The 27278-nt window shown below is 28.0% G+C and overlaps 1 protein-coding gene across 1 annotated transcript; it reads right to left on the bottom strand.

Moving 5' to 3' along the window:
* Positions 1 to 1579: 1579 nt before the first annotated feature.
* On the bottom strand, positions 1580 to 27187 carry LOC129980718 (protein unc-93 homolog A-like). Its single transcript, XM_056091100.1, has 5 exons — positions 27112 to 27187; positions 17941 to 19263; positions 14882 to 15149; positions 10260 to 10442; positions 1580 to 1662 (listed from the first exon to the last, which is right to left on the bottom strand). The coding sequence occupies exons 2-5, from the start codon at positions 19186 to 19188 to the stop codon at positions 1580 to 1582; spliced, it is 1782 nt and encodes a 593-aa protein (XP_055947075.1). The 5' UTR covers positions 19189 to 19263; positions 27112 to 27187.
* Between the last annotated feature and the right edge of the window lie 91 nt (positions 27188 to 27278).

The following is a 27278-nucleotide window of genomic DNA, read 5'->3' on the forward strand; positions in this document are numbered from 1 at the left end:
ATTCTTCCTCCAATATGGTAAATCCAACAATTATGTTTGATGGTTATATTGCCGAAACTTCACCTTGACTGCAAACGTAATTGCCAATGTACCTAGAGATCATATTTTATAAGGCATTAAATATTTGAATGTTCTAAAATAGACATATCTATGTTCAAGTCGCTTTTTATTGCAAAAATATTTCAGAATATCCTGAGGTTGCTAATTTCAAAATTGTGGTGCTTCTGCCTTATTGGCTCTAAATTTTTAAATAATGAATATTCTCAATATTTCAATGATGTCTTCAGACTGTAATATATCCTGATTTCAGCTTATCTCTTATGTTACTGCACAACGGAAATCATCATCCTTCCCTGACAATTTCTCAATATTTTAAAATTTAGGAAGAATATTAAAATGTTAAAATGGTTTTGCAGGAGCTCTATTGTCAAGGACATCAGTGATATATTTGAGTTGATCTGAAGACGGTCATCTTCTTTGTGGAATAATGAAAAGGATATACGCAATACGATTTGCGTGACAATAGGGTACACGGATGTCACTGAAAAGAAAGTGAAATGGCCTTAAAAAGATGTGTTTGCTTTAGGAACAAAGAAAACTTTCAGAGAGAAATTGATTAATAAAAATAAGAGAATTATATTAGTATCCTCTGAATCTTCTATTCATAAAATAATACCTTTTGGAACTCAATAAAGATGGTGATTGCTTCCAATATATTAGCAAATTATTTTTTTTTCTTTCATATGTGCAAAGAAAATCTACTCAGGGAAATGGTTAACGATCCTCAAATTCATAAACTCATTGAAAGCAAAAAACTTTTTGGAAACTGCAATTAAACTGAATCATCTGGTTGGTCATCTATCATGTTGGTTATTAAGGTGTTTTGGGGAAACCACGAAAAAAAAGTCAATCAGAAACTACACAAAATATATTAAAAAATACCTCTAAAACATGACGTGGAAATATGAGCATAAACTACATTTTCTACTTATTTGCTTGGTAAAATATTTGAAGAACATCGGGGATTTTAGTGAAGACCAATAAGTGTGGTTCCCCCAGAATAACAAAATAATGAAAAAAAAAATGATTTTGAAATCAAAACATGATAGCTGATTATTTCAGGGATCCTGAATGCAAGATGTCCACCGGACGTAAAAAGTAATCATATAAAGAGTGCCTTTTATTACTTTTTTGAAAAACTTGCAATGAATTGAGACAATACTTATAAACGTATAATGATAGATATACTTATACCATAGTCAATACTTATATCATAGACAATACTTATACCATGCTTAGAGATAGACAGTACTTGTACCATACTTAGAGATAGACAATACTAATACCACACTTAGGGATAGACAATACATATATCATAGATTGATTAGATTATTACAAAGAAGAAGAAGGTGAACTGATAACTGGCTCTCTTACGCAAATAAATAATTTTTAGAGGTTTATAAAAATGTTTTTTTAAATTTATTTTAGCTCTTTATGGAGTTTTTTTCCAAGGAGAAGAAGAAACGGCCTATTCCTGCTGCAACATGTACAGTTCCATAGGATGGGCGTTACCATTTGTCTACAGTGAATTCTTTTGCACTTCAATCAAACTGTACATCATGTTTACAATTTCATGTTTGGGATTACTAGGATATTTACTGGCTGAAAGGAGTTTCAGTCAAAGAAAAAAACAAAGTGAAACAATAAAATAAATATCTACTGATTAATTTGTTTTAAATATTCGTATAGTAAATATTATTTTCTACTTCATAGTCAGATATAAATCGCACTTAATATCACTTAATATTTTTGTAAGAACAGAATTTTGCAATCCATTTTTCACTCGTATCCAAGAATACCAGATTTCTGAAATTTTGTGCAGTTTATGGTTCCATATGAAATAGAATATTTTAATGATTTCAGACTTCTTGATTATCAATAAATAAATTAATGTAGCTAAAAACAGATTTAACAACAACGGCGCCTTCTAAAAATTAATTTTCCGGAATTTTTCATTATGCATTCCATACTATTTCCAACTATGAATTGAAATATATTAAAGATCGGTTGTTGTTGTTGTTTCTAATGACACTTTCTATGGACAAGCTCGTTGACGAAGTCAGTGATTTTTAAGCCAAGGGAGCATCTCTTGTTTTTAGTAGCTAAGTCACGAGTACGTCTTAGCTACCCACGCATCACATTCGTTTGCACAACCCCTTTTTACACGAGGGCACATTCACACATCTTACAGATAGAACAGATGAAAAACAACCATGCCCGATCTGGGACTCGAACTCAAAATGCCAAGATCACGGAGCAAACGCGCAACCCCTATGCCAGGACGCCAGCGTTAACGATTCAAATAGTAGAAAATAATAATAGTTAAAAGGTTTTAAATGATATTTTATTAGTGTATCGAAAGAAAAAAGTACTTTTCGCCAAAAATTAACAAATGCTATAAAGAAATTAAACACAATATCATCATAAGCAAGAAAGTCTTAAACCATTAAAAGTTAAAACATATTATGAATGAGCTCAACATTTTAATTTACATAGAATATTTCTATCAGATTCTCATGATAGTTAAATAATTATTCTATCATTCTTAAAATACGATTATGGTTAATAAAAACTAGAATATTTACTCTGCTTCTAGAATAAAAGATAATTAAGTACAAATTATAATTTTGATGGTTAGAAATCTACCACATTAAAAGAATTGTATTTTCTTCATGATGAAATTTTCATGACTATTTTGAGTATGAAAGAAACCAGTACGTATAGATTCTTTGTGGAATAATGTCATTGGAAAATTATGCAAATGTTGAAGTGATAAATCAGCAGATAAAAAATATCTGAGCTATTGCATTTAATAATTAATAACAATCGATTCCTCATAAAAATTTTGATCTTCATTTAAAACATTAATGTAACCAGTATATGATGTAAATTCATTGTCTTTCCATCCATGGAAAATTGTGTAAATATCGAAATGGTTATTCAACAGATAAATATATCAGAGCCCCTCTCACCACATGCACTTGAATTGTTCATCTGCTGCAATCATTCTGTATGCAATAATTGATTAATTGATTCTACAGGAAGAGTTTCATTGGAATAACATTTTAGAAAATTACTCTATTCCTTTTTTCTTCCGAAGAATAACATTTAACAAAAAAAATTAATATTCAACTAAACAAATGTTCTTCTGGCACAGCAACAAGAATCGGAACCAAACTCATAAACACTTAATGACAGTGACAGTAAAAAAAACCAGACGAAACAAGAAACTTTTTAGAAAATTAGAAAAAACACTTTTATCTGAGTATTAAAAATAAAAAAATAATAAATGTTAAAAAATCTAGAAGGCTTAACAAGAACGCAAACAAGTTTGCAGAAAATAATCTGAAAGCGATATAAAATCCAATAAATATCTCCAGAAAACAAAAAAAAAATACTAACTTTTCATCTATTCAAAATAAAAAAATACATTATAAAAGTAATTAGATTTTAATTTATTGGTAGTATTTAAGTCTGCTTTTCAAAATTTTCAACTTTTTTTAACGATGCAGAAGAAGCAAAATATCGGTTAATTTCTCATAATTTAAAGTTGCTGGCTCAGCAGAAGCTTCAAATTATGTGAAACTGTATATTTTTGAGCTTAAGTTTTGCTTTTCCTGACTCCATCAGAACAAATAACTTATATTTTCTTACAATCTCCGTGAACTGTGTTATTCCATTACTATAATGCATTGAACTACAGGCATTCTTTTAATGCCAATTTCAGAATTAAAAAAAAACGTCAAATGGTATATATATATAAAATAAAAGAGAAATTAAAAAAAATTGAGGATCAACGTCTTACCGTTGCCCTACAGAAGCGTAATTATAGTATTTCTTTAACTTAAAATCGTCTGCGTAATCTTTTTTAGAAATTAATAACATCTTCAAAAACTGCACAGAAATGAAATTAATACCGTTAAAAAGGCAAAATTTAAAATTTAAAATGCCATAAAAATATTTTTCTGAAAACGTTTTCTTGTAGAAAAGTTGAAATTTTTGAATAATTTCTAACCAACTTTGAAGACTTGACAGTATTCCTTTTTTGGTCTGAAATAATAAGTATGCAAGGCATACGATTTAATGGATTTTCGTGCAGATAGCAAGAAATAGGAAACATACATACGTATGTCTGCACCTTCATATTCATAATGGATTTTATTTGTGTTAATTTATAATATACAAAAAAAATTTTTAACCTCTCAATTATTGCTTGTTCCTAACTCATAGAAAATATTCATAACACTAAATGACTGTAAAAAAAACCAGTTATAGGTAATTTTAAACATAAATTGTAATTAATATTTATTCACTACAATTAACTATTCACTACAATTAACTATTTACTACAGTTAACTGTTTACTACAGTTAAATATTGCAATTAAATATTTGTTATATTTAGGGATTGCAATACCGGTATACCGGAATACCGAATACCGGTATTTTGAGCCATTTGTACAATTTTGTAATACCGGTATTCACAAGTTTAAATACCGATTTTTCGGTATTTACTAGAAATTTTTTAAATTGTCTCCACTATATGTTTAGGCATCGCGAACATAGCAAAATAGTATACGTTTTTGCTTTTATGTCTCCCTAACGGGCGAAATTAATTAGTTAATTAATGGCTTAATTGATTGCTTAAATCTAAATTAGCGAAACATGGATTATCACTGAAAGAAAATTTTGTATCCGTAACGACTGATAAAGCAACAATTATGAAAAAAGTTGGAAAGTTGATTGGTGCAAATCAGCAGTTGTGCTATGCGCATGGAATTCCATTAGGAGTAATAGATGTGTTATACCAAAAAAATAAAGAACAGAAGAATCCAAATACTGGGGATGTAGAAACTTCGGATTCCAACTTTAAAAAGAGTAAGAGTGAGAGTGATATTGACAATGAAGATAATGACAATGTAATTGTTGAAGAAGATATTGCTAATGAGGATAAAATATTAACCTATCAAGAATTGCTTCCTATAAAGTTCGAAAAGTTGTTAAGATATTTAAACGTTCCCCTATAAAAAGGATCTATTACTTAAATATATACTAACTGAAAATAAAGCAGTATATATGTTAATATTAGATTCTAATACACGTTGGGACAATTTACTCCTACTGATGGAATGATTTTTGAAACTGAGAAATCCAATCCAAAAAGCAATAATCGACTTAAACCTATAAATTAACATTTTAGATAGGGAATTCGACTTAATATCCAGAACTGTATCAGCTCTACTTCCAATAAAACTGACTATTGAGGCATTATGTCGGAGAGATTCTAATTTATTAACAGCTAATGCAACAATAAATTTCATGTTGCAGTCACTGAAAGAACAGCACACATCACTATCTGAAGAATTATATATTACATTGAAAAATCGCACAGAAGAAAGGCGTACCGAAACAGAAAATGTCTTATGGTATTTACATAATTATAGTGATTTTAAAAATGAAAATGAAAAAGAAGAAAAGAAAATAACCAATTCAAATCTGATTAAGTTTAGAGTAAATTTTCTTAAAATTTTTTACCCTCAAACCTATACATATTCAGAAGAATTAGATTCAATTATCGAAGATTATGATGTCATTACAGTAGATAGTGAAAAGGAATTGTCTCTTGAACAAAAATTAGAATTAGCGATAAATAAAAATATTTCAACGGACCAAAATACAATACAGAAATCAGCTATATCCAAAACCATCCAACGAGAAATCGATTTATTTGAAGATTAGGGATTTAGAGGTAAGTACTTTTAAAAAGTATATCGCTCATTGCTAACATTACCATCAACTAGCGTAGATGCCGAAAGAGCGTTTTTGATAGCTGGTAATTTTTGAACAAAACTATTTTTCAGGCTTAATGACAGTATAATTGATGCATTATATTTTTTAAGATCACATTTCGAAAATTTGTAATAGTACCAAAGACTGAATAGTAAATTACAATTTTTTGAGAGGATTTAAATAAATTTTACTTTTTTGTGATTATATACTGTTATAATTTATAAATTACAAATTATTTTTTGTGATATTTACACTCTCTAACAAAACTGGTAAATAAAACAAAGGAACACCTGTGTTTTCATTCTTTTTCAAAAATTTCTAGTACCGGTATTAAAACCGGTATCCCGGTATTAAGATTTAAAAAATACCGAATACCGGTATTGAAATTTTGATCCGGTATTGCAATCCCTAATCATATTGCAAAGAACTCGATAAGATACATAGTGTGATTATAAACAAATTTTCTGCATCATCATTCCGGCAGATGTATATAGTGCAAAATATTGATGCTATTTCAATCAGAATTAAGTAAAATGTGTGACGCAGTGTGCTTAATGTAAGTGTTTGAAAGTTTGCATTTATTAAAAGGAATAGCAGTGTACATTACATTCAATGTTTGAGAAATATACTCTGGACATTGAAAACAAAAAAAAATTAGCTAACACCACCAATGTCTGATTTGATCAAAAACAAATAATCGATTGATTGTTCAGATCGAAATATTAAGAATCGTCTTAAAAAAATTATTTTATAATTGAAATTCTTATAGGTTGACTTATTTGTAAATTTGCGGATATGAAAATTGTTAAAAACGTTCTCTAGAGCAAAACATTGGAGTTTTAAGCTTCCATTTGGGTGTTCGATTTGTAAGTTCTTTTTCAAATTCTGGTTAATTTTTAATTAATAATTAACGAAATATTAATGCTTTTTCTCAATAACTTGAAAGCCTATTTTAGCTTTAAAAAATATCAATTTTGCAGCAAAAAAAAATTGCTTTTTATGTTATTTTCATGCAATTTTTTTCTTAATTTTAATGAACATAAAATTTGCAATGCAAAGGTTTTTTTAAACAGATTTTTGTTACTCAATTGCTTTTTATATGCTCAGCAATTTTTTTAACAAAGGAGGCGTTGGCCTTCACAGTTCATAAAAAGAATAATAATTTCAGAATTATTAAAAATTGTCATATTTACTGAATTAATTTATATTTTAAAATATTTAATTCTCTCATTTTGCATGCTCATTTTTCTTTGAAATTTAAGGAAAAAGTTTCGTATTTTGCATTATTATATAATTTTATTAATTTGTAGACTTGCAACTAGTTGATGGATTTGAAGACGGAGATCACTTTTTCTACCTTTGAATTTAGAGTTTTCAGGGCTGACCTAATCCGGTTTGATCCTAAACCTATTCTTGTTTGATCCTAAACCTAATCTGGTTTGATAGCAGTTCGAATCGATTCAAACAGAATCACTCCCAATCTATTTTGTTCCTCTATCACGTCCCTCCAAAATTCGTCTTCATTTTCTCAGTGAAGATTTTAATTTACTTCATAATTTTATTTTATTTATTTGTTTAATTATTCTTTTATTTGATTATTTATTTAATTAGTCATTGATTGATTTTACTTACTGGCTTTTGTGAATTTCGGTTTCACTTCTTGTTGCTTTGAGAAAAATCATATTTGGTTAATTGAATATTTTGATAAGAAGGGGCTCTTCGAAAAATAAATATAAATAATTTTCTAAAATGTTAATCAGATGGAAATTTTTATAAAGACGGGTTGATTCTTTTTATTTTATAGTTATAAAAGACGATAAATGCTGCAAAATCTTCAAAAAAATAGCTGTTTTCTTCTACCATACTGTTTTGTTTACCATATTGTTACGGAATTCTTCGGGGTTCTTTCCCGATTTGTTGGTCGATTAAATAAACCGTTCTTTAGTAACAAACGAAAACACTAATACAAGGACAGCAAATATACAGCCGAGAAAAATACAGGCAATGAACAGCAGCACACTACAACAAATAGCAACCCACAAGTAGTAATCGGTAGCAATAACATCAACAGCACACAAAGCGGCCATACAGAATTCAGCAGCAGGAGGGAATCTACGTAACTTTACTCTACGGTCTCTCCAAACATCTGCAATTTTGCCTTTTAAACGGTATCAATTTCACTTCTGTGCAATTTTTGAAGATGTTATTAATTTTTTAAAAACATTACGCAGACGATTTTAAGTTAAAGAAATACTATAAGTGCGCTTTTGTAAGGCAACTGTAAGACGATGATCTTCTCTACTTCAATGTTTTTTTTTTAATTTTTCTTTTATTTTATATATATACCATTTAACTTTTTTTTCTTCTGAAATTGACATTAATAGAATGCCTGTAGTTCAATGCATTATAGTTATGGCAATAAAACAGTTCACGGAGCTTGCAAGAAGATATAAGTTAGTTGCTCTGATGGAGTCAGGGAAAGCAAAACTTGAGCTCGAAAGTTTACAGTTTCACATAATTTGAAGCTTCTGCTGAGCCAGCAACTTTAAATTATGAGAAATTAACCGATATTTTGCTTCTTCTGCATCGTTAAAAAAAGTTGAAAATTTTGAAAAGCAGACTTAAATACTACCAATAAATTAAAATCTAATTACTTTTATAATGTATTTTTTTATTTTGATTAGATAAAAAATTAGTATTTTTTTTTCTGGAGATATTTATTGGATTTTATATCGCTTTCAGATTATTTTCTGCAAACTTGTTTGCGTTCTTGTTAAGCCTTCTAGATTTTTTAACATTTATTATTTTTTTTATTTTAAATACTCAGATAAAAGTGTTTTTTCATATTTTTTTTTGTTTGTTTCGTCTGGCTTTTTTTTACTGTCTCTGTCATTAAGTGTTTATGAGTTTTGATTTCGATTCTGGTTGTTGTGCCATAAGAACATTTGTTTAGTTGAATATTAATTTTTTTTTTGTTAAATGTTATTCTTCGGAAGAAAAAAGGAATAGAATAATTTTCTAAAATGTTATTCCAATGAAACTCTTCATGTAGAATCAATTATTTCATACAGAATGATTGCAGCAGATGAACAATTCAAGTGTATGTGGTGAGAGGGGCTCTGATATTTTTATCTGTTGAATGACCATTTCGATATTTACACAATTTTCCATGGATGAAAACACAATAAATTTATATCGTATACTGGTTACATTGATGTTTTAAATGAAGATGAAAATTTTTATGCGGAATCGATTGTTATTAATTATTATATGCAATAGTTCAGATATTTTTTATCTGCTGAATTATCACTTCAACATTTACAGAATTTTCCAATGACATTATTCCACAAAGAATCTATATGGACTGGTTTCTTTCATACTCAAAATAGTCATGAAAATTTCATCATGAAGAAAATACAATTCTTTTAATGTGGTAGATTTCTAAGAATCAAAATTATAATTTGTGCATAAATATCTTTTATTCTAGAAGCAGAGTAAATATTCTGTTTTTATTAATCATAATCTATATTAAGAATAATAGAATAATTATTTAATTATCCTGAGAATCTGATAGAAATATTCTATGTAAATTAAAATTTTGAGCTCATTCATAATACATTTTAACTTTTAATGGATATCTAAAACTTTCTTGCTTATGATTATATTGTGCTTAATTTTTTTATAGTATTTGTTAATTTTTCGCGAAAAGTACTTTTTTCTTTCGATACACTAATAAAATATCATTTAAAACCTTTTAGCTATTATTATTTTCTACTATTTAAATCTTTAATACCGGCGTCAGCCAGGGTTCGAGTCCCGGTTCGGGCATGATTGTTCTTCATCTGTTCTATCTGTGAGATGTGTGAATGTGCTCCCCTGTAAAATGGGGTTGTGCAAGCGAATGTGATGCGTGAATAGCTAAGACGTACTCTTGGCCCTAGTTGGCGCTACTAAAAACAAGAGATACTCCCTTGGCTTATAAAACGCTGACTTCTTCAACGAAGTTGTCCATGGCAAGTGCCATTAGAAACAATAAGAACAAATCTTTAATATATTTCAATTCATAATTGGAAATAGTATGGAATGTATAATTAAAAATTCTGGAAAATTAATTTTAGATGGCGCCGTTGTTGTTAAATCTATTTTTAGCTGCATTAATTTATTTAGTGATAATCAAGAAGTCTGAAATTATTAAAATATTCTATTTAATACAAAATCACCAAATGCACAAAATTTCAGAAATCTGGTATTTTTGGATACGAGTGAAAAATCGATTGAAAAATCGATGTTAAGTGTGATTTATATCTGGCTATAAAGTAGAAAATAATATTTACTATACGAATAATTAAAACAAATTAATCGGTAGATATTTATTTAAATGTTTCATTTTGTTTTTTTCTTCGGCTGAAACTCCTTTCAGCCAGTAAATATCCTAGTAATCCCAAACATGAAATTGTAAACATGATGTACAGTTTGATTGAAGTGCAAAAGAATTCACTGTAGATAAATGGTAACGCCCATCCTATGGAACTGTACATGTTGCAGCTGGAATAGGCCGTTTCTTCTTCTCCTTGGAAGAAAACTCCATAAAGCGCTAAAATAAATAAAAAAAAGAATTTTTTAAATAAACTTCTAAAAATTATTTATTTGCGTAAGAGAGCCAGTAATCAGTTCACCATTTTCTTCTTTATAACAAACTAATCAATCTATGATATAAGTATTATTTATCCCTAAGTATGGTATTAGTATTGTCTAAGTATGGTATATTTTCTATCTCTACGTATGGTAGGTATATTTTCTATCTATACGTATGGTATAAATATTATCTAAGTATGGTATAAGTATTATCTAAGTATGGTATAAGTATTATCTGTCTCTAAGTATAGTATAAGTATTATCTGTCTCTAAGTGTGGTATTAGTATTGTCTATCTCTAAGTATGGTATAAGTATTGTCTATGTTATAAATATTGACTATGGTATAAGTATCTCTATTATTATATGATCATAAGAACTGTCTAAATTCATTGCAAGTTTTTCAATAAAGTAAGGCACACTTTATATGATTACATTTTATGTCCGGTAGACATCTTGCATTGAGGGTCCCTGAAATTATCTACTATCATCTTTTGATTTCGAAATTGTTTATTATTATTATTATTATTATTTTAATATTCTGGTGGAACCATTTAACAAGCAAATAAGTAGAAAATGTAGTTTATGCTCATATTTCCATGTAATATTTTAAAGGTATTTTTTAATATATTTTGTGTTTTTTCTGATTGACTTTTTTTCTGTGGTTTCCCCAAAACACCTAAATAACCAACATGAAAGGTGACCAATTAGATGATTCAGTTTAATTACAGTTGCTAAAACTTTTCTTGCATTTTAATGAGTTTATGAATTTGAGGATCGTTAACCGTTTCCTTGAGTGGACTTTCTTTGCACAGATGAAGAAAAATAAATTTGCTAATATATTGAAAGCAATCACCATCTTTATTGAGTTCCAAAAGGTATTATTTTATGAATAGAAGATTCAAAGGATACTAAGATAATTCTCTTATTTTTATTAATTAATTTCTCTCTGAAAGTTTTCTCTGCTCTTAAAGCAAACATATCTTTTTAAGGCCATTTCACTTTCTTTTCAGTGACATCCGTGTACCCTATTGTCACGCAAATCGTATTGCATATATCGTTTTCATTATTCCACAAAGAAGATGACCGTCTTCAGATCAACTCAAATATATTACTGATGTCCTTGACAATAGAACTCCTATAAAATTATTTTAACATTTTAATATTCCGCCTAAATTTCAAAAGAATAGGAAATTGTCCGGGAAGGAGGATGATTTCCGTTGTGGCTCCAACAATTGCGAGTACACCTTACTTTCACTTGATAAATCAGACTTTCCATATAAATAACACATTACCGGGAAGTGAACACATGTTTTTATTTTTACACATAAAAAATGGTTTAATTTAGAGAAAAATAAAGAACAATCAACGAAAAACTTCTAAATTGAAAGGTTTCAGAAGCATTTTAAATAAACATAAGCAAGTTTTTGCCTCAAAAAATTGAGAATACACCAATGAAGTTTTTGTAATATCTCGATTATAAAGAAATTATCAATATTTAGTTGCATGTCTTTTGGCTTTTATAATGGCTTTTAAACGTCCTGATACTTATCGAATCAATTTTCGGGGGTATCTGAAGATATTTTACCCCATTTATCTTGGAACACTTGTTTTAAATGGGTTTTATTTCTAATTTTGTGTTTTTGGACCACTGTTTCGAGTGTGGCCCACAGACATTTCATGACATTGATGTCGGTGGACAGTGGCAGTGCGTGTAATTCCAGTTTAAAATGAAAAAGACATCACATTCTGACGTTATGTGCTGTGTTTTTGGGGTCGTTGTCCTGCAGAAAAATGATATTTCCATCTAAACCCAAATTTTAAGCACTTTCCTTTCGATTGCTGCAACCATATGGCTCATTCAACTTGCTGCAGAAATTTCTCAAATCATAGGCAGAAGTGTAAGTGCTGAATATTTCAGATATGAAATGAGGAGGATATAAAAGTCGAATTAAAAACCAATTTTTCAAAGAAAATTATATTTAATGATCAAGGAAAACTCAACATTTTTGGCAGTGACCTTCGTCGTACCGTATGGAGAAAGCCTAATACTGCTTTGGATCCAAAAAGAATTACGTTCTATAGTTAAACATGGTTATATTTCTGTCGTGATTTTTGGTTGTAAGGCTTTATACATGGTGGGTAATTTAGTTCCTATAGATGGCATTATAAACCATAGGTTTACTTGGATATACTTCGCAGCAATATAAAGGAAAGTTCTACCAATTTGGGTTTAGATGGAAATTTCATTTTCCAGAAGGCCAACTACCCCAAACACAGAGCACGTAATGTCAAAATGTGATGTATTTTTCATTGTTAACTGCAATTACACACACTACCACTGTCCGCCGACATCATTGTCATTGAATATCTGAGGGCCACACTCAAAACTGTAGTCGAAAAACACAAAATTAGAAACAAAACGCATTTAAAACAAATGCTTGCGGAAGAATAGGTAAAATATCTTCAGATACAACCAAAAATTGGTCCAATAAGTACAAAGGCGATTAAAAGCCATTATAAAAGCCAAAAGACATGCAACTAAATATGGATACTTTCTTTGCATGCGAGATATTACAAAAATTTCATTGGTGTATTCTCAATTTTTTGAGACAAAAAATCTGCATATATTTATTTAAAATGCTTCTGAAACTTTTCAATTTAAAAGTTTTTCGTTGATTGTATTTTGTTTTTACTTTAAATTAAAGCATTTGTTATATGTAAAATTAAAACATATTTCCACTTCTCGGTAATATGTTTTTTTATTGAAAGTCGGATTTATCAAGTAAAATTAAGGTGTAAGGTTTGAACCACAGTAGATTGTTGATTATTATTCGGCATTTCTATAAAATGACGTCACCTTCAAATGGCGCTATTAATTTATCATTTGGTTTTTTTACTTTTAATTAAGGCTTTCAAACGGCGCAATTAATTTATTGTTTGACTTTTTATTTTTATTTAATTAATCTTTCATCACAAAGAATCACGAGGATATCGTTTGGTGATTTCGAACTTTTTTTTCGTTTCAATTATCGTACTTTAGCAATACGTAATTTATGTTTATTCGTTAACGATATTTTGTATACTTATAAAAGTATACAAAAGTGTGCTATTATAAAGCCCTTTTACGTCTTTAACTGAACTCTTACAAATTGTGAATGTTCCTCAGAGAATATACTGTAAATATTACAATATAAATATACAAACTATCTGTTCTATATTCAGCGGATTTTACCACGCTTACAATATCTTCTAGAATATTCCAGTAATAACGAACATATAATCGATTTACTGGATACTGCTTATTGTTATCGTCAATTGCCACGACGCATCATAAACAAAATAAAAAACAATTATAAAAAATCTTCAATGTTCTGGTTCATTTTCGACTCCCAGATAACTAGAAAGTTGACAAATGTCAATGAAATGCGTAAAGATCTAAATACTAACAAGAAAACCAAAAATAAGAATATTAAAGTATCGAATTTTCTTCAAGAACCTGAATTAATAATAATGAATTAAGTACACAGTTCCTATTACGATATTAAATTTAGGAGTAAAATAATATAATGAATAAAATAAACAGGTAAAGAGATAAGCTGAAATCAGAATATATTACTGGCCGAAGACATCATTGAAATGTTGAGATTATTCATTATTTAAAAATTTAAAGCCAATAAGGCAGAAGCAACACAATTTTGAAATCAGCAACCTCAGGATATTCTAAAACATTTTTGTAATAAAAAAACACTTGAACATGGATATGTCTAATTTAGAACATTAAAATATTTAATGCCTTATAAAATATGATCATTAGGTACATTGGCAATTACGTTTGCAGTCAAGGCGAAAATTTGGCAATATAACCATCAAACATGATTGATGGATTTACCATACTGGTGGAAGAATCCACCGTACTAGAAATCTGATCTCAACCAAAAATCGTACTTTAAGTGCCACTGTGAATAAACGTTTCGGAAATAACTAAAGGTACATACTTTACTTCATACTTTTGATGTAGTACTGTTTTTTTTGGTGATTTCAAGTTTCTATGATTGGCTAGACTCAAATCTTCCAAATGTGATGTTTTGTATATAATCTAAAATTAATCCACTTAGGATTCAATTGTTGCATGCCATTACAGATGAAATTAAAATTATTACGATGCTAAAAAATAAAAACCTCGGAAACTTTAGAACTCATTAACCTAAACTCTAATCTAATGATTCTTATATAGGAATGAAAATTGCATCCAAAGCACCGTACAACCAAATAGGGAAGTACTGGCAAATTGCCATATATTTCATAATTTGATAGAAATTGTCCAAGGTCAAATCTTCTCAAGGGTTAACTATTTTTAATTTTCTCCGATGATATAGCATACGAAACATCATACTCACCTTTCGTTTGAGAATGGAATATTCCAATTACAAAGCCAAATATTCCACCGGCCAAGTAGAACATAATAGGTTGTTGTGCATCAGGAGTCCACAAATAAAGCAGGACTAGACTCACTATGTTGATAATCTGGCAGCAAATTAAAACAATTCTTCTACCAATTAGTCTAATCAACACACCGGAAATCATAGATGATAAAGAGGAAGTAATGCCGTAAAAGACAGAAACCAGTCCAATATGCGAAATACTCCAAGAGCATGCGATATAAGACTATAAATAAATTCAGACAGTGATTAGTAAAAAACAGAAAATAACATCTTTCTGTTCAAAGTTATTAGGTTTATTCAATTCAGAAAGAAATTAGTCTACAATTATTCTTTCAGAAAGAAATTAGCCTGCAATTATTTTTTTAGAAAAAAAATTAGTCTACAATTATTCTTTCAGAAAGAAATTAGCCTACAATTATTTTTTCAGAAAAAAAAATATTCTAAAATTATTATATTTACAACAATTATTCTATTGAGTAAGAATAATATATTCTTATTTCTTTCTAAGAAAAGAAAATTACGAATTTAAGATATATTTTTGAAAGGATATTTTTATATTTTGGCACTGTGAATTTCGGCATTTTTTTTCCTTGTTACTAGGAATGTTTCTAACATACATTTTCTAATATTTCTATTTTCTGATATTTCTACATGTATGAAAATTTATATTTCTATCAAACTCAATTTATTTAGAAGCAAAAAAAATATTGTGCTTTCTCTAACAGTTCAAAATTCTTTATACATTAAAATTCCTTTTTAAATATTCAAATTTAATTACAACCTAGATGTAATTTGGCGTTCCCAGGGTTAAAATCCTTTCATGTGTAATTCTTATAATGTAAATATTACTTTTCTAAGAAATATTATAACAATTTTACCATCTGCAGTCCTGTTTTTCTTCAGATTTATATCTATGACCTTTGTAAATCCTATAAAATAATATCTTTTTATTATTTGAAATATTTTTTAATAAAAATAATTATCTCAGAGTAAGTTATAGATGGTTTTAAAACCTGCTATAAGCTCATTTTTCTTTATTAGTTTATAATATTAGTACTTCAAATTTTGATCACAAACGCTGAAGTATTAGAAAATTTTACAAATTTTGAGAAACAATTAAATAAACAATTAATTTTTCAGTAATAAATACTTGGAAAATAAAGTAAAATAATAATTTTCTTGTTACAATTCTTGTTGCCTTTGTTTCTGAAATCTGCTCTTAGAATTTTGTACATGTGCTCTTGCAAAAGTTCTTCGTATGTATTGATATTGCTAATAAGGAATATTTCATTAAGGGAATAAGGACCAATAAGGAATATTTTATTTTCTCAAGAAAGATCAATTTTCCTAGTAGCTTTTCTTTGAATTTGAGCGGTGCACTTATTATCATGTGAGAGCATGATGTTGTTTTGGCTAGGGGTTTTGAAGCTTGAAATCACGTAGGCAATGAATAAAGCATAAATGGCAATTTTCCTCATCATCTTTTAATCGCATATATTTTTATGCGCAATACTGCTTTTACCAGTATTGCCTTATTATTATGTATGCTTCTTTGAAAGAAGATGCGTTTTTAAAAGGTTGACATAGAACTATGACATCATAGCTATTATTTCATCTCAAAACGGTCGAGCTTCAAATCTTTGTTTGCCAGCTAGAAAATTTAAAATAAAAGTTTAAAAATAATATCAATATATACATATATATATATTGATCTCTTTATATAAAATCATATATAAACAGAGAGAGGGGGGATAGAGACCGATAGAGAAGTTACGTGAATGTTTCAAATCGTTTTAAATTGTTTTATGACTCAAATTAATTAAGACAAATAATGACTTAAAAATAATAATGTTCTCACATGATAACTTGGAATTTGTGATCGTAGATTTCATTTTAATTTTTCTTCAGTTTTGAAATATTTTTTTTGTTTAGTTTCATTGTTTAATCTTTTCTTCAAAACAAAGAAAAGGAGTTCTCAGCAGATGTGTATTAATACAAGAGAGAATTGAACACATAATGACTCAGTCATTCAATATATTAAAGTTGCGTAGTAAAGGAGTGCCAATAAATTTCCTTATTTCAGAGTCATTTGCACTAAATGTTTTTTTTTAAAATATAAATGATAATTGACAGAAATTAAATTGGTGTTATAGAAAATGTAAAAGTTTAAACTTTAAAAGAGAGTAAAAACATACTTTTTGGAATTTTTTTCCGAAGTTACTGTGGAAAACCGGCATTGTTTTAGTAATTTTTCAAAGCTCAAAACTTCTGTTGTGTCTACAAGTGAAATTCGGTTCACTTGCTTGTTAAAGCTTTTACTTTTCCTGGTACTTTGCAGTTAGCCAAGCGCAAGCGAAAATTTAGATATCCGCCGATCTGAGCGCATCTTAATGCTAAAACATTTTTTGGCAACGTTTTTTTTTTTTTTTTTTTTTTTTTTTTTTTTTTTTTGCGCAGATCTAAATAATTTGGTGATATTTTTACTTATATCCGACAAATGGAAAAGTATTCTTTTCCTATATTTTATTCCATCCGAGCGATTACCGTTTTATTTTATTTTTATTTTTTTGTCTTACGACATGTTAAATTACTATTTCAATGTCAGTGCAAATTGATTTCAAAGTTTTAAAATGACTCCATTTCTACATTAAAAATAAATATAAGCCATGTGAAAAGGCTTATTAAAATAAAAGAGGAATTTTAAAAAAATTTCTGGCAGGGTAATTGTCTTAAAGCTGTTGAGCTAAGGATCATTTCCAAATATTTCACTTCAAAATACGGTGAGATAAATTTTCTGAAGGATTAATAATAATTGAAATACAAATTGCGCAAAAATGAAATAATTATCGTTAAAGAGGCAAAATATTCTAAATTATTGATGGTATAAATTTCCTTCGAACTTTCAGTGACAAATAGATGAAATGTGAGTAGTACTTTTTTTTTGCCTTTGTTAGAGTGATTGATTTACTCCTACAACAGATTCATTAAATGGTGTAAAATGAACTTTAACATACCTTCGTAAAATCAGCCATATAAAACGCTTGAACCATGCTGGTGCAAATGGTTAGGGGTATTATAAAGAGCTGTTCTTTATTACGGATGAATTTAACGGTGGCAAAGATATGATTCCACGATAAAGATACTTGCTTTTTAGATTTTTCCAAGTGATCCACAAATATCCAAATTAGTAGCACAGCTAGGATCCCACAAGCAAAACATAAACCTGTGTAATATTGTCTGATATCTGAGGGCACTTCTTCTATCATAGAATTGACACACTTTTGGTCAGTATTACAAAAATCTGCCCCACAAGAACAATTTGAAGTTTTATTATAGTTTTCAGTATGTTCTGAGGCAAGCACATAGAAACTGATTAAATTGCTCCACACTTGTGCAGAACAATACGCCAAACCATGGAAGCCGAAAAACAAAGAATTCACAGCACTAAGAGACTTCGACTTTTGATTATGATTATTTTCCATCTTGTTCTTTGTATGCAACGCAAAAGTTTTATTTTCTTTTTCCTCAATAGCTGGGATGTCCTCAGATAATTTATGATTATTGATTCTTTCGGAATTTAAGTTTTCAAAATCTTCAACATATTCAGTTGTTTTTTTGGAAGTTCTTTCAGAACATTGTCGATTTGATTCTGTTTCACTTTCAGGTTCAGAACATTTGTATGATGGCAGATGTATTGGTGGAGAAGTTTTTAGAGAGTTTTCGCAATCTCCTTGAAAGTTTAGACTTATTTCTGTTTCTTGCAGGAAATGCTTTGCAGATAGTTCTTTTATCTCTCCTTTACCAGATCTATTGGTGATCACGGGACTTGGAATATAATCAGTGGAATCATCTGTAAGGTTTCTATAAAGAACTGAGCATTCATTGAAATATGTGCATTGAGCTCCCCAAAGGAAAGTGCCAGCAACACCGGTGATGACGGCTGACGGCAGCAGAGTAATCCACGAAGGATAAAAATTTGCTGCAACGAAGGTCAAATACATAATCATTCCCAAAAGTTGGGTAGTTTTACTGCCAAGTTTCTTGCTAACATAACTAGAAAGTAATAAAGACGAAATTCCATAAGCAATAAACATGACAGCTTGACCGACCGTGCCTATCCCTTCCTCTTTATTCATAGTCGTTTGGAGCATAATTAAACCATCACAAACAGTGTACATCAATAGAAATGATATAGATATTGCAGTCAAATTCTTAATGATTCTTAATTTGCTGAAACTTGCTTTTTGGTTTGGGATTTCCATTCTTGTGTCATTAACTAAAGGTTTCCCGAATTTCACAGAATTTTTTATAGCTTAAATGAAAATTTTAGAATGTACCTGTTGAGGAAAAGAATAATTTAATTAAGAACTATTTATAGTATGGATACTTTTATAATATGAAAATTAGACAATAGACTTTGTTGCAATAAAAATTAAATTAGATTTATTGGTGAAATTATTTAGTTCATAAAATCATGCATAATATAAATCTTTTAATAGTCTTTTTATATAAATGTTAAATAATCTAGAAAAAAGTGTGGAAAATTTATTCGTGCACTCAAGCTCATCCGTGTCTGACTTGGAAACATATCGGACTTTCTGATTGCTAGTTTTAAAAAGAGAAAATGTTTTCAATAAATTTATTATCAAAACTACTATTAGGAAACTTTCCCCGTAAAATATTAGTATTAGCTAGAAAATAATTCAAAAAAAGTTATCAAAAATTATTAAGCATAGAAATGTTTGAATTAATGTTTTGAAAATTCATTAATTAATTCTTCTGTAATAAAACATTAAAGTGAATAAAATAAATTTCTTCTGATATAAATTATTAATCGTTTGATTTTAAACCTTTCTTCACATATTCTATCAGAGTTCTGCTATTAAACTTTTAATCGTCTGCATTTAAATTTTTCTCCACATGATCGTCCAAAATTCTTCTATTGTGTTCTGACAAAAAAGTTTCAAGTATTCTTGTTGTAAAACAATAAAAAAAATTGTTATAAAACTGATTTGAAAAACTTATTAAAATAAGAGAAACAAATTATAAGAAAGAGAAATTGATGCAACTGAGAAGCTAAACTCTTTTAAGTTAAATATGGTGTAAATATAGATTTTGTGTGATATTTTCAAAAGCTATCATGGAATAATGCAAAAGGCTTGCTTAATTTTTAATGACATGAAATTTTAAGATGAAAAGGATATTTTAATCTAACTACATAAAGTTTAGCCAAATGCTGCCAAAGTTATTTAAATTTTGAAAGAAAAACAAAAAATAAAAGTGGAGTTAGTTAATGTCCTACGATTGCCTAACTATAAAAAATCTAAAGTTTTCTTATTTGATCAAACAAACAAACAAAACATGATTTTAATTTGATTACTATGAATTGTTTTTAAAATTATTTTGGGGAGTTTGTTAAATTGAGAGAAAAAATGAATCGTGATAAATTTAAGATCATTAAAAAAATAATTTATTGTTCTTTAACAAGGTGTAAATGCGATTTTGCATTCTTTGCGATGTAAAAATGCCATTTTTTAAAAAATATTTCACTAGCTATTGGCTAAAAAAGACGAACATTATCTTAATTTTCTATTTTTAATTAAATATATTAAGAAAAAAATAACTTGATACTTAAAAATATCGCCATTTATGAAATGTATTTCAGAATGTCGAATAAAATGTTCAAGAAATTCTTGGAACTGACATGTATTTTCTGCTTAATATTGTACATTATTTCTTATTTAAATGCACTTGGGGAAGTTTCGATCCAATCTTCAAACATTTAAATATTAGTTATCGCAAATTATTACTGATTACAAAGGAATATTTCAAGGCTGAGAATTATGCTACAATTATTATTGTTATTATCATTTGTCTTTCATGATATTTTATTTTACTTTATATTCAATCATAGTTTGAAATGCCGGGCCAGAGTAGCAGTTATTTTAATCCCGATTTTAAATTTTTTAAGGAATATTTTTATTTAAGCACTTACTATAATTCCTAATATTATATATCTAAAATAACATTTTTGATCTGAAATAGAGTTGATATTGCCATTCATATCGCAACGATTCATTATTTTGGAAATCGTAAGGTGAAGATACATTTTCTGTTTCATATTAAGGATTTCATATAAGCTCTTTACCGTGTTTCACATTGCAGATTTCATTTTGGGACAATATTTTTTTCATCAACAGAGGTCCAGAATTTCGAATAAAATTTAGAATAATTACTACCTCTAATAAATAGGAGTATTTAAATACAGAAAATGAAAGAAATTGGAACCTTCATCTCGCATATTTTGAGGTTCAATTCAGGGTTTGAAATCTTCGAAACAATGTTTAGAAGATTTCGAAATATTTTTTAAAGTTCGATTCAGTTTTCTTGGCCTCCGCTTATTAAAATATATCAATCATTGAATTATGTGCGTAACTTATTTTTTATTTTATGTCGTTTTATTTAAAACAAATACCAGCAATTAACGCTATTATTTAAAAAAGCAACTTTATTTTATCGTTTGCTATAAAATATTTTTTTAAATTCAACCTTATATATTCATAAAAATTACATCAAAATAATGCAAAATACATGGAGAATACTTTTAATTTCAATTTAATTAACTGTAAAAACTGCAATTCATAATAATTATGAGATTAATATTCCCTACTCTATACTGCAAATGCCATTCTAAAGATAGACGGATTGTGTAAAAATGTATTAAACTACTTTTTGCAAAATAAATCATCATAATTATTTAGTTATTAAACAATTGCCAGCAATAAACATTATTATTAAAAAAGCAAATTTATTTTATCGTTTGCTAATTTAAAAAATTTTTCGCTAATTTTTTTAAATAAAGCATTACATATTCATAAAAATTATATCAAAATAATGCAAAATACATAAGGAATAATTTTAATTTCAATTTAATTAGCTGTAAAAACTGCAATTCATAATAATTATGAAATTAATATTTCCTACTCTATACTGCAGAAGCGAATTCTACTGAGAGACGGATTGCGTAAAAACGTGTTAAACTACTTTTTGCAAAATAAATTATGATAATTGTTTAGTTATTATTATTAAGGTTACGAAAGAAAATCAAACATTCATATCTCTAAAATATTATTTTTTTGTATTTAAAAAGGCATAAAAAGAATTTTTGTGTCATTATATGCTCCGAAGTTATTGTCTAAAATGATTAATTTTTAGTTAAAAATCTAATTAAAATTTAGAAAAAAAGTTTCGTAGTCTGTACTGACCTTAATTAATAACCCAAGAAACAAATACATTCAGAAGTTCTAAAATCCAAGCTTTAGAAAGCACTTCAAACAATTTTCATACCACAGCAAGTAATAAACAGTATACCATCTTAGAAGCCTTATCAGATTAAAACATTTTTTTTAATGATTGCTGAAATTCGAGACTGTTAAACATTGACCATTCTGGTCTTTTTCTTCCGCTTTGAAAATTCGCTGCATGTTTAACTAATGTCGAATGTATCCTCTTATTATCTTTTTAAAAAATACAAAATTTTTGTAGAACTTACATCAAAGGCAATGTTTCAAACGCTCCACATTGTTTTTCTTGGAACAGTATCAATGTTTAACACTATTTATCTATATCTATACTTATAATAAAGCTCAATGTGTGTGTGTGTGTGTGTGTGTGTGTGTGTGTGTGTGTGTGTGTGTGTGTGTGTGTGTGTGTGTGTGTGTGTGTGTGTGTGTGTGTGTGCGTTGGCGCTCTACAGGCCAGACCATTCAACCTACAGCTACCAAATTTGGCGCGTGTATACTTTGGAGGCCGGGAATGTGCACCTGGGGGTTATTTTTTCGAATTTTTAATTAGAATTTTATTTATTTAAAAATTAAGCGAAATTTTGGCGTGTTTCTGCTATAACTTCCGAAACTATTATCGCACAGAAAAGATTTTTACATGAAGTTAAAGATCAAAAATTTATCTTTTAAATAATACCAATGTTTTAACCTTGAAATTAAATTTCTATTTTTAATGAATTTTTAAATAAATATTTTAACTATATTTTTCAACAATTTTTTTCGTACAAAATAAAAATAAAATTTAAGCTGCACGAGCACGTTTCGCATTCATGGGGGAAAATTAGCTTTTTTCAAAGTGTTGCCATCACATTGATTAAAGCTCCAACTAAAAATAAATTAAATCTTTTTGGAAATGAAATCTGCAAAAATATAATTTTCGCCACTTGTCTGTAGGAAATGAAACAAATATGAAATATTATTTTTTTCTAAAAAATAAGTTCAAGAAAAATTATTTTATGATCTTTTACACTCTCTATGTTATTAATCCAATAAATCAGTTTTATTTTAAGGCAAATTTTGTTTAATATGGACAGGATATCCATTCAAATCAGGGCCACACAGCTAATTTGTAAACCTTTAGTAAGACACAGATCTGCTAAAATGATCTAAATGGAAAATTATTATATTTTATGTAACTTGATTCAATAAATGCTCTAATAAGTAACGAATTTTTGATTTTACATAAAGCTTCTGCTGTGGAAATCACGAATAACAAAATGTTCTTGTAACACTAATATTTTAAATCAAAAGAGTTAATTTCCAATCAACTAAATCAATCACTTAAACTGACTGATTTATGAAGATTTATATATCGCTATTCAATAAAAAAAGGATAATTTTAGATTTTTCGTCAATCGTTTCAAAGAAAATGCGCCAATCAGCGCGCAGGTTTCTCAAGATTAATTGGCCTAAGATTATGAAAATGTTTTTTCTAAATTTTTAACATTCAAAACTTCATAAATAAGTCTTAGTTGATCGTGGAAAATAGAAACATTCATTCATTTACTTAAAATTCGGTGTGTCCAGAATATTTTTCAGAATATGATACCTTACTGCATTAAATTTAGACTTCATAATTTTTGAAATATATTTATAGGCCGGAATGAAATATTATTATTGATTTCATTTCAATCCTTTTGAAAGCAAAACTAAAAACTGAATTTTATGCTGAATCTGAGAAATTTTTGTTGAATTATTGTTTGAGATATTACATAAATTATGAAAAAAATTTTGTAGTTCACATAAGACTTAAATACCGAGCTATTCTGTTTGCAATACTCATATTCGGTAATAATAATAATAAATAAATAACAATAAAGATGATAAATAAAATAAAACGCTTGGTTTTATTAAAAAATATCTTTATATTAATTGCAATTTCATCATTTCCACTTTAAATTAAAGTTGAAGTTTTACCGGAAATGACAAAAAATTAGGAAAATATATATAGTAAATTGAACGAAACGATCTAAACAACAGTATAAGTTTGGTATGACTATCAAAATTTGAAGATTAAAAATGTTTTGTTTGAGAATCTATTAAGAGACCAGTTACTTAAAATGTGTAATTGAAAATTTAGCGAGCGGTAATACTGGCGAACCGGCTGGTCGCCAAAGGCGGCTAGTATATATATATATATATATGGTCCGCAGCTACAGGAGCAATGGTATCATTATTTTCTTAACTATCACATTCATATCTTTCTTATCAAGTACTTGGAAATGTAAACTAACACGATTAAATGCAGATTATATGTGCACTTGACTATTCAATTGGTTTTGTTTTACTTAAACTATTTTAAGACTCTAAAAAAATAGCAGCATGAAGAAATTATGTAAAATAAAAAATAAAAAAGTTTAATGGATCTTCTTGGAAGTGAACTAAAAGGTAGAAATTTTATTTTATTTTAATGCATTTCTAAAAAGAGACCCTTATATTTTAATTATTTCCTGTTATTAGGTCTTTAATATAATCTTACAAACATAATGGAATCGTGCAACCCGTTTCTTTTTATCAAAAATTATTGATAGATGGCGTCATTCGTAAAGAATCAAAATTTCATTAACTCAATTAAATAATTGTAATTAAGTTCCAATTATATTAAAATAGTGCATTTTTATAAAGGGTATTCAAATGCAAAAAGAAATTAATTCCTGCTAATAAGTAAGTCTGAAAAAATTATGACAAAATTTAATCTTTACAAATATGAAACAAACCATGTTAAATTGTTTTAAAAAGTAATTGTAACCGTATGAAATTTATTTTTTCTTCGAATATACTTTAATACTTCGAAAAATCTTTAACACTGCCCAAAAAAGAATGATGCAAGATAGTGTTTGCAAACCTTAAAATTACGAACATCTCGTGTTTCGAATTTTCCAACCACAAAGTGTCACAAAAGAATGTCTCGAGTAAACTATAAAAACCGTAGAAACCAACGAAAGATTTTTTAAAAATCACTAATTTAAAACAATTTAATAAAATTGAATTGAATTTGAAACACATTTTATTTGAATAAAATTAAGAAATATTAATAAAGTAGCAGACTTCTTTGAGGAGCTGTTGGTTAGAAGAAATTATTGACTATGTTTAATTTCAATTAAATCTCTTATGCCTAAATTTAATAATGATTCCCTTCAATCATTCTTAAGATTTATTCTTAAATTTTCTTAAGTCTCAAATTATGATAGAAGTAAAATACATGTTATTTTAATAGCCTTACACCTGTTCAGTTTATTGAGTACATGAATCTTCCAAACCTAATCTGGTTACATGATGTGAACGCATCATTAAAAATTAACATGTGTTTTATCAATTAAACGTTGACTTCTGCGGTAAGAAGCTGACTTTTTTTTTGCTTTTAATTTTAACTATGAAAGAAAATCTCGCAAGTCAATATTAGACGAAACAATATAAATAATTTGGATTTATTCTCGCAATGAAATTTATTGCTAAAAATAATGCAAAATACATTTTAAAAATTGTCAAAATTCCGGTAAGAATTGCATGGCATTAAAACTGGCATTATAGAAAGGCAATTTTTAAAATTTTAAAATAATCTTAAATATAAAATTTGTGATATTGTATTTTCAGAAGTCTTGACAAAATATCAAATTAAAAATTAATTCTTAGAAATTCTGAAGTTATATGGTGTGTCTTTCGGACATCAAACAACATGATAATGTGATAAAATAACAATTATAAGCAATGTCTAATTAGGAGACAGATAATTTTAAAGCAGTATTCTGTATTAACCCTTAACTGTGGAGGTGAAATTTTAGAACTTAACTGGGGAGGTACGGTCTACGAGACCGCATTTGATTTACACTCAAATTAAATTTTCTACTGAATGTATTAGTATGAAAAACTGCCAATATATTTTGCAGATATTTTTCTTGATATATAGATATGTGTTAGAAATTTTTCAAAATATATTATCATTGGACAAAGTAAATGTGTTGGAACATACATTTTCTTCTCAAATGACACGTTGCAATAAATAATATTCTTGGAAAAACATATTACTTTTTACTTTTTAAATCATATTTCATTTTACAATATATAAAGGTATATAGAAAATAATATAACGTAAAATTCAACAATTATATTAAAAATAAAAAAAATTACAATGGGAAAAATTTTCTCTTTTTTTTATCGGCTTGTGTGACTTTCATATCATGGTTTTCTAGGATATTTTAAACATACAGGTTAAGAACTAGTATAAAAATCAACCTATAAATTCTGTATATGTATCTCTTGGTATATTAATATATTTTATAAATTTTTCAAAATATATTATCACTAGAAAAATTAATTATATTTGAACATATATATCAGAATCAGTTGAATGCGAACTTTCATCGAAAAACTCTTCTGTACAATTACCCTTATCACTAAAATCACTTTCTGCTTCATTTAAATGTGTCTGGAGCACTGCTTCATAATAGGATCAGTAAATGGATGATATTTCGAGGCCCAAGTTTTAGCGCCATCTGCTAAGCTTTGTTTATCACTTTGACACAAACAGGTAGATGCGGTCTTAGAGACCACGCTCAAAGAAATAACTGAATTATTTTAAAAAGCATCCGCTGAAATCGGTTGAAAAAGTGCACATGTATTGAAGGTCACAAAACAGGAAGCTACAGGGTCAATCCATTCAATTGAGCTAAAAATAGAATAGGGGTGACCAAAAATCCATCGCTAGCGGTCTCACAGACCGCACGTCTCCAGTTAAAGGTTAATATAAAATTATATTTATTTGTAATAATAATGAAATATAATATCAGATAAATTAAGCAAACGATATTAAAATTAATTTATAATATTCACAAATTTACTAACCAGCAATGAATCAATGTTAAAAACCTATGCAGCTTATGAATCGGCGTCCATCCACAGGTGGTATTCAATACTCTTTTGAAATTTTTATCGTTTGTTCTACGATGTTAATATCTCAGTAGAAATCAGATGAATACAAACAGCTTTCAGTTACATTTTATTGCAAAAGT

The sequence above is a fragment of the Argiope bruennichi genome, chromosome 8 (assembly GCF_947563725.1).
Source record: "Argiope bruennichi chromosome 8, qqArgBrue1.1, whole genome shotgun sequence".
NCBI lineage: Eukaryota > Metazoa > Arthropoda > Arachnida > Araneae > Araneidae > Argiope > Argiope bruennichi.